This window comes from Nelumbo nucifera, chromosome 7 (genome assembly GCF_055504915.1).
Source record: "Nelumbo nucifera cultivar China Antique chromosome 7, China Antique-T2T, whole genome shotgun sequence".
Lineage (NCBI taxonomy): Eukaryota > Viridiplantae > Streptophyta > Magnoliopsida > Proteales > Nelumbonaceae > Nelumbo > Nelumbo nucifera.
In genome coordinates this window covers 9,105,798-9,115,578 of record NC_142655.1, presented here as the reverse complement: position 1 = coordinate 9,115,578, position 9,781 = coordinate 9,105,798, and the positions used below count along the sequence as shown (strand labels likewise).

At 37.9% G+C, this 9,781-nt stretch overlaps 1 protein-coding gene across 1 annotated transcript; it reads left to right on the top strand.

Annotated features, from left to right (window-relative positions):
* The first annotated feature begins 5,573 nt into the window (after window positions 1-5,573).
* On the top strand, window positions 5,574-7,965 carry LOC104613452 (anthocyanidin 3-O-glucosyltransferase UFGT-like). The gene is made up of 2 exons (XM_010281277.3): window positions 5,574-6,154; window positions 6,934-7,965. The coding sequence occupies exons 1-2, from the start codon at window positions 5,635-5,637 to the stop codon at window positions 7,803-7,805; spliced, it is 1,392 nt and encodes a 463-aa protein (XP_010279579.2). The 5' UTR covers window positions 5,574-5,634; the 3' UTR covers window positions 7,806-7,965.
* Window positions 7,966-9,781: the final 1,816 nt, after the last annotated feature.

Here is a 9,781-nt window from a genome sequence, read left to right as displayed (position 1 = left end):
GATTGAATCCAACCCAAAACCGGCCGATTGATACCCCTAAATCTAACAACTTGAATCAATATCAAAGTACCCAACTATCGAATGTTTATAGTGGTTCCTATTTTTTTCCTTATAATAGCTCCTAAGACCACATGATATAAACAATCAAATAATATTCAACTTTAGCTAATGATCCTAACTAATGATATAAACAAGCATCTTGAAAAATAACACACAAGCATCCCAGCTAGGAGTTTCCAAAAAATAAGCGCAACCTTGACTTTTCAAGGTTGTGAATACAAGCAAGTAATCTGAATCAACCATACAATATGAATAATCTATATGGTAAAAAATATAGTTAAATATCCAATTTTAAGATTGCTTTCTTGTTAAAAATTGATTAGTCCAATTTTTGGATTCATTCTCAAAGTACTCAAGATATAGATACAAACTGTAATGTTTGATAAAATAGGCACATTGACAGTGGGAAAACCTATGGTAGTTTATGCAATGCTCTTTTCAAATGTGCCTATCTTCGAGTTCTATGGCATGGTTGCTGCTACTGCTGAGCTGAGGATTGATATTTAACACCTAGTTTTGTTGGAGTTGCTTGTTCTATGTTATGAATTAAAAGTTATAGATTTGATTTTCTCAAAGATTTCTGAAAGTTCCATTGAGAGGTAAATAATGAGTAGCCTATAGCAAAGGTTGTGATTGAATATGCTAATAAGTTGCGTTATAAGTATGGCTCTACCATGCAACATGTAACAGAGCCCAAGGACTTTGAGGTGCATCCAGGGGCTAAGGTTAGTGGAAGCGTTGGGGGAAAATTGGTGTTGGTTGGGAACAAGAGGTTCATGCAGGCCTACAATGTTCCATTGGCCCTGAGGTTAACTAGCTCGTACATGTGTACTAGTACTCTGGTGGACATTGATGGGAGGATTGTTGAGGCTTTTGCCAAAGGCAGAATGTGTTATATCATAGGAAAGGCTATGATACAACACCTTCTGCCTTTGGTTTCACAGGTACAGCAAGGGAGTTTGGAATTAGCAAAGTGTTTACTGAAAATGATCCACTAGGAAAGGTTGATAAGATCAAAGAATTGCAGGTAGATACATCCAAACACTTGTTGGGTCGGTAATACTCCATATGAACTATAGAAGTCTGAAGCAAAAACAATCTTGTATTCTTGTATAAGCTTTCTTGTTTAAAGTCTCTCATTTATGAATTCCTCTGAACTCAAAGCTCACTTAAACTTATTTACCCTACAAATGTTAGAATCGACGGAGAGTATTGTGTTCGATCAAATAATCACATAATTGTTGATGTTATTGATTTTCTATCAAATAATCCTATCTGCCCCACAAATGTTGATATTGATCTTCTAGTTCATAGGAATAAATGGTTATTTAAAGGCTTTGTCCAATTGGTATTGTGTACATGTAAAAAAACTAGATATAAATTATACATGCATCTTTAACAACCTCACATGCTAGGACTTAATTAAGCACAGATTGAGTGTGAAGTTCTAGTAATAATCAAACCAAATTTTTATTCAGAGGACTTGTTGGTTTGTTGCTAACATCTTTAGCTCCGTTTTGCCATTATGTCAAAGGAGCAACATAGCATTGGGTCAAAAGAACAGGGAATGTCACGACACAAATGTATAATGAATTTGTGTTTACAGAAAGAACAGGGAATGCCATCCATTGGGTCAAATGGATGGAAAGTCGCAATCAAGGGATTTAACTGAAAATCTAGAGGAATAAGAATCTGAGGTGGAAATAAACAAACACCAAGAAATATGAACAAGTCATTAAACAATAGAGATTATATATTGATCAAGCATTTTGCAATTTTTTTCAGAATGGAGAAGATATTGCTTTCGAGTGATAACATACACAGACATAGCATCCACAAATAGCATAACAAAAGGAGAAGAGGGTAAAAATGAATGGAAAAAAAAAAAAACAGGATCTATTATAGCATCTATAAATAGGTACGACAACGAGTCTGTTTGTTTCAACATTCAAATGAAAAAAAAAAAAAACGGAAAAGGTAAAAACAAAGAAGAAGAAGAAGAAAACATGAGAGAGACGAAGAATGTTTAATTTGGAATGGTGAAGGTAAAAACATGAGAAAGACGAAGGAGAAAGAGGGAGATGACATACCGGTTGATGGAGCAAATCGGCAGATAATTGTCTTCTTCCTTGCAGCAGAGCACAAGAGCAAAGAGCTTCAACGAAGAGCACAACAACACAAGTGGTGGAGAATAGCAACGGTAAATTGTTGTAGGGTAAGAAAATGGGCATGTGATGCATATTATCAATAAAAAATTGCATAATAGCCACAGACCAAATTCAACTAAGATAAAAATGCGTTGACGAGTTATTGAGACATGGTCCCGTCCTCCACACCAAATCAAACTTTGTGTTCAGCCCGTGGCGTGGACCCCACGAGATGAACACAGTACCGAAAACCACCTTAATCTCCAGACTTGCTTCCAAAATAAGGCTTTATTCAAGGGTTGCCAATGCTTGAGGCTTAATCCTCCTGTTTGTATTATGTGGGACCATCTTCCAAGGTCTATATAAGAGGATTTTATACGAGTAGTTTCTTCAAACCACCTTATGATTTCTTTTATCCCCGTCCTTTTCTTACATGGGTTTTTGTCCTCAACTAATATGCAAGTTACAACAAAGGCGTGATTACAAAGAGCATCAGGTTTTGTTCGCATGCAAACCATTGCAAAATGTTTATAGGAATACCACCAAGATGGTGGGACAACATTGCCGTAAGGAGTTGCACTAAATTTTCTTATATTCCTTCCCCAAAGTTTGGACTATGATACCGAAAAGACATGATATCGAAAAAATTAACAACCAATTTATGATATTGATTGGTGACCACTGACCGATCAGGTGATATTCAGGGTGTGTTTCGGAAAAAAAAAAACTCTTCCCATATCATGTATTTCCAGTATCATAGTTGACAGATTTTCCCTCTATTGTCCAAGCAGTTAGCTCATGCGCCATGGGTTTCCACCTTATCCCCACTCGTCACGATTGAACAGATAGGATTCACCATCCATATCTTATGTTAAATCAATTGAGAACCGGATTTTATTTACTAGTACCATGCTGTTAATCTGGGTTCAAAGTATAAAAAACACAAAGAGCATGGGAAAAGCTAATTATACCCAACAAGCGTTTAGAATTTGGATATGCTTTGATCATATATATAACGTGAGTTGTACGAACAGAGCATGTTGGAAGAGTGTTGAGTTGTTTGAGATGGGGCGGAGGGAGCCCTGTTTTGCCATCTAAAATGTGATTTTCGAACAGAGAGTTTACCTGAAACGAAGGTTTGTGTTACCTCTTCTTGTAAAACATTAAAAGATGTTCGTCATTCAAGGATAGGTTGAAAGGAATAAGGAGGGCGGAAGACGTCTTGGAAGTTCAAATGTCTCTCGCCTTTCATTGGGTTTCACCACAACTACGTGGAATAAAAAAAGAAAAAAATTCAAAAAACACAGAAAATTAGGAAGGGGGGACCAGTTTTAATAAATAATGTTAATTAACTAAAATACTATAAATATTAAAAGTACTATATTAATTAAAAATATTGTTCATTAATAAACTCAGTATTTCAATAAATACTTTTAATTAATGAATAAAATACTATAATTATTAAAAATACTGTTAATTAATAAATACGGTTAATACAGTTAATTACAAAAATACTCTTAATTTTTTAAAATATTGTAATTATTCTTAATGCTGTAAATTTTAAAATACAGTAATTATTATTACTACTCCCTCCCTCTCTCTCTCCTCTCTCTCCTCTCTTTCACTTAAATGTCTTTTTGAAGTGTATTAATAACATGCATTAAAATAAGAGGCATTTGAAAACACAAAGGTCTCTCTCTCTCTCTAATTGTGTGCAGTTTTATTAATCTAATCAAGATAAGCAATGATTACTCTTTTTATTTTTAAAACAAAAAAAAATAAGAAAAATGAAAAAAAATAAGAAAATAGATAAATAGTTTCTCTCAAAAAGTAATTTTAATGGTTATATTTATTAGAAACCATGTTAATCCCCTTTTTGTTATTTTCTTTGATATTTTCTGTTCATTAAATGTAATTTTCTACTATTTATAGCTTAAATTATATTTAAATATAATTACTTTCGATTACTGTTTAAAAATGTAATTATTTTACTTACAATTACAAACATAATTTAAATAATATTTAAATTATAGCTTACATTAATTAACAATTTAAAAATATTAATACCGTCATGGATTCCACTAAAAGAGCTACCTCAAACAGTAAGTTGGTGTTGGTGTTGGATATATACACTGTAGCGTCGATTTGATTTTGCGTCGACTTGGTTTTTGTTGAAAGTGTTGGAAAATGGGGTTACTGTAACTTTGGAGGAAAAGTTTTGAGGCGCGTCTGAAGACATAGTCTTTACAACATTATTTGCCCATACTCAGTTTCATCGAGTTTGCAGACAAATCCGTTCCCAGGATACAACAAAGCCTTGGGCGAGAATCTGCAACCAGCAAAGTTGAAGAATCTCTGAAGAAACCTTCTGTGAGATTGTAGCAGACCGGACTGAGAGAGAGAGAGAGAGAAAGTGGATTTTGAAAATGTGTGTTTTTGAAGTTTGATTCATTCTCCTTAATTAGTTTATAAAGATGTATGAAGAAAATGTAGGTATTGGCTTAGAGAAGGCACCTTGAACAGTCACAATTTCAAACATTGTGACTGTTTAAAAAATAGTTAATAGTTAATGATTATTAAGTTTGAATTGTGCCTCTTGATCACACTCGATCGAATTATGACCGTTGATCTCATCAACGATGATCAACGGTCAGCAGTACACCAAAACCAAATGCATCTTTCGCGAGCCAAATGCACCTCTAAAATGCCTCATTGTGTCGCACACATGTGTGTGCATGCATTACGCAATATCAAATCCCCTTCAAAACTGGATTTCAATCAAATATTGAGATGCAATTTTTCATATAATTTACCAATCAAATCCATTAAATTTAATCTCTTATGAGATTAAAATCCAACATAAACAATCAAAATTGTTTATCAAACAGAGCTTGGTTATGACGGACGGTGGAGACACGACCATGGAGCTCTAGCTCCACCACCCCATAGTTAAAAAGGGAGAATGGAAGGTGGGAATGCAGACATGAAGCAACATCTGACACATCTGACAAATGAGAAAGGAATCATGGCCAGCAGGGGATTGATTGATTCCATGAAGTATATGGAGGTTTAAAATTATATATGGAGATAATGAAGGGAATAGAAAATTGCATTATCTAGATAGCTGTTAGTTGAAAGGTAACTTTTACACTTGAGTCTCGACATGCAGGACAATTGATTGCATGATGCAAGCAAGGGGTAAACAATTGAAGGTTATTTAAAAAATATTTTTTCTTTGAGGCTGTGCAGAATTTAAATATGTATTTGGCAAGTTTCATTACCCTCGCACGTGATTCTAACGACCACAAGGGGGGTTAACTCGTGGGTTATCTTCCCTTGCGTTGCGTCTTGCGTGCATAAGAACCCCTCCCCCCTCTTTGCCGTCTCGCTCTGTAACTTTCGCACCTTTCACTCTCAGGTCTCAGCAATGGGCGAAGTCGGCCGCAACGACAATTCAAACCTTCCCCCCCACATCGCCGTAATGGCGTTCCCGTTCGGCACCCACGCGGCTCCTCTCCTCAACATCACGCGCAGGTTAGCGGCGGCCGCCCCTGAGGCAACGTTCTCATTCTTCGGCACGGCGGAGTCCAACCGTTCCGTCTTCCCATCCAGCGGAGATGCTCTACTACTACTACATAACGTAAAAGCCTATAATATCTCAGACGCAATCCCCGAAGGATACCACTTTACGGGGAGGCATCAGGAGAGTATAGAGCTGTTCCTGGAAGCAACGCCAGGAAACTTCAAGGAGGGGTTCGAAAGGGCGGTAGCGGAGACGGGGAAGAATATCACCTGCGTGTTGAGCGACGCTTTCCTGTGGTTCGCGGCTGACATGGCGGACGAGCTCGGCGTGCCGTGGGTCCCGTTTTGGACGTCTACCCTTTCCTCTCTATCCACCCATTTCTACACTGATCTCATCCGCCACAGGATTGGCGTTAGCCTCAATGGTATGCTAACAAAGCAACCGGCTGCATGTATGCAGCATTTCGATCAGTAATGCTCTGTGAGGAGTCCGGATCTGCTCTCACAGCCTGTCATGGCCGCACATCGGATCCCCTATTTATTATCATGGGATGTTTCCAATACAGGGTGGGACGTGAGACTTACACTGCAAGGAGCATATCCCAATTCCTCTTTGAGAGATAGGGAATCAGAGGGATCCGGATTCAGTCAGTGCTGGCGCGTTCCAACAATCTTTATAAACTTAAATAAAACACAGCTGTACGCCAATGCAATGAGGTAAAGGCTGTTCGAACGGATTTTGCACTGATTGAAACCGATGTCAGTTGATTGAGTTCAAATCAGCCCCCTACTACGTCTCACAGCACATATTGTAAACATCTTCCGATCATGATATCAATATCTTTCATATCATTATCGAGAGATCTTTCCAATACACGGTAGGATTGTGCTCTGCGATGTTGAAGGACAATCTTGTGGGGGTTGATTTGCTCTCTGATTGAGTTAGGTGGTAAACCTAAACCTCTACTGACCCGACCATATTGGGTTAGGTTCGGACTTCGGTTTGGATTACTACGAACCCGTACTATCAACTATGTTCTAATATGAGGCCGGGCGGGTTCGATAATCGATATCCCCTGTCCATTCAATTGGGTCGGGTCGGGTCGGGTTTATTTTCATTAGAGTTAGGCAAAACACCACCAAACCCTACCCTAGTGAGAGAGCTTTAAGTTTTAACACTGGTTATGTTTTGATGTGAGCACAGGTATTGCAGACCGTGAGGACGAGCAACTTGATTTTATTCCCGGGATGTCGAAATATCGTCTCTGGGATTTGCAGGAAGGGATCCTTATCGGAAACTTGGAATCACCCTTCAACCGGATGTTACATCGAATGGGTCAGATGCTTCCACGTGCCGCGGCGGTTTTCATCAACTCTTTTGAAGAGCTGGAACCCGCCACCATGGAGGATATGAAGTCAAAGTTGAAAAAGTGTTTCACTGTGGGGCCGTTTACCATCTTGGCTCCACCTCCATCCGGTCCGGACGAGACCGGCTGCCTAGCGTGGCTGGACCGCCAAAAGCCCCGATCCGTGGTTTATTTGGGCTTTGGATCAGTGATCACACCTCGGCCTCCTGAGCTGACCGTCCTTGCAGAAGGGCTAGAGGCCAGTGGTGCACCATTTCTGTGGTCCATTGGAGACAACGTAAAGGCCCAATTGCCAGTTGGGTTTATTGAGAGAACACAAGACAGGGGAATGCTGGTTTCATGGGCCCCACAGAGGCGTGTGCTGGACCATGCGGCGGTTGCCGTATTTATATCGCATGGTGGATGGAATTCCGTTGTGGAGAGTATTTCCAGCGCGGTGCCGCTGATCTGCCGTCCATTTTTTGGAGATCAAAGGTTGAACGCACGATTGGTATCGGGAGTATGGGGAATTGGGGTAACAATTAGGGGTGGGGTGTTTACGAGGGAGGGTCTGATGGACGCTCTGGATTTGATTTTATCAAAGGACGAAGGAAAGAAAATGAGGGAGGAAGGTGGGACCCTACGAGAGCTTGCAAGAAAAGCGGTTGGACCAGAGGGGAGCAGTACGCTGTATTTCAATGCTTTATTGGAGATAGTTTGCAACACCTAATGATAAACCCTCTTCTTGCAAGCAAATGAGAGACCCTCAAGGTAGATCTAGTTTGGTTTAATTTGCAGTGTGAATTACCTACCATTAAATAATGGCTCTTTAGTGTATTTTGTTATTCTTCTTGCTCAGGCGTATGAATAAAATGCATTCAACAGTCTTAGACTGAGGCCTCAAATCCTGATGATGATTAAATGTTGAACTATCATTATCATCATGAACTTGATCTTGATTCTTCTTAACCGGGCTTATAGAGTGGTCATGATCATTTTCAGAGTTGCATATGATTCAATTTGGATTAATGTTAATTTATAACTTTAATTTAAATTTAATATTATAAGATTAATAAAATTTTCTTTCATGTATTTATACATATCTAAAATTTTAGTAAACATGTGCATGCATTTGTACGTGACAGTTTCTGAATGGTTATAAGTGAATAGCTTTTGAAGAATTATAAGTGGATAGTTTCTGAAGTAAGAGTATATGTCCTCTCTGTGCCCACTATATGCTTAGATAAGAGGAGTAGAAAATGTCCAATAAAAATTCTAAAAAAAATAAGGCATTCGCTCTTTAGATAGTATAGATATTGTTATAGAATTCATGTTCAAGCTTACCAATATCATACATTGGTAGCAGACATATTTCATATATGTCACATGAAGAGATCTGATCATCCGAAGGCCTTGCAAAAATTCCAACAATTCAATTAATGGCTGTTGTTCCATTATCAAAATCCGGAAAATGTCGTCATCACTACCTCGATTAATTTGACTCAGAAATTGGACCTTTACTCATCTATATTATTAATTGATTTGATTAGATGACTAACAGACCAAGAGAAATGTGGTTTCATGGAATTTAAGTTTGTGTGTGTTTGATTGCAGTGCAAATTTATTTGTATTAGTATAAATGCATGGGAGTGTAAATATAAAAAATATAAATTATTGTTTAATTTTATTTTATTTTGCTTCATGTCTTAATTTACTTTATTTGCACTGCAATCAAACAAAATAAGCTAAATTTTGAAATAAAAATAGGTCTAAATTTACATTCAAAACACTTGTACTGCCATGATGATTTTGCATTAGTGCAAATTTATTTACATTGCAATCAAACACAGCCTTAATCTCAATTCGAAAAGAATACAAATATAAACATGTAGAGTACAAAACCTTTTATTTTGTATTATTTTATATGTATTTGTACTGTATATATTTTTATATTTGTACTCTTTCCAAACTCAGCCTTAGTAGCAAAATTTTCTGTAGAAAACTAGGAAATAAGTTTGGGTTCATAAATCCAAGCCCTCCCGACTCTGTAATTGCTTTTCCCAGAAAATTCTTGACCGACTGATTTTGATTCATATATGCCCCTACATTTGCATATTTTTTTTGAAGAACTTGTACAGTGAGTCATGCTTGTTAAATCAAACAAGAAAATCTAAATGAACCATCTTGTTGGCGACTAGACCATAGTTGCTTTTTAAGCTTGGATGAATGTTGGAAAATAAATTGTTGGAACTCATGTATTTCCGGGCTCTCTAAACTCCCCTAGAGTTAAAATGGTCCGGTATTCATCTTAGAAGCAAATGATAGCTGGCCAGAATTGCTAATCTCTCTGTTGGAGGACAGTTCAGACGGACAGGTTGATGAGGTCGTTCCACTGAACTGTAAGAAAGAATATTAAAGTACCCGGGGTGATGGACTTGGTTTGGACACTCTGATGCTTAAGTTAGTGATGAGAGTGTTGAGAACAGAGAGCTTGAGATAATAGAGAGAGAGAGAGAATCGATTGCACAGATTGTTCCTACTTTCTCAAGGAATAGTGAGATCCTTTTATAGGAATTGGAGTCCATGCTTCGTGTTCGAGATATCCAGGAATGACTGGCCTTATTGGTCCACTATCTATGGGGCACATTCATCCTGCCTTGGCAGTGATTCGCATCCAGACTCTCCGAGTCATACAGGTACAGGGTC

What these genes read in the sequence shown, in the direction of transcription:
- LOC104613452 (XM_010281277.3), top strand. Translation starts at nt 5,635, where the DNA reads ATGGGCGAAGTCGGCCGCAACGACAATTCAAACCTTCCCCCCCACATC. An exon ending in GATTGGCGTTAGCCTCAATG is followed by an intron (nt 6,155 to 6,933) that starts GTATGCTAACAA and finishes ATGTGAGCACAG; the next exon opens with GTATTGCAGACCGTGAGGAC.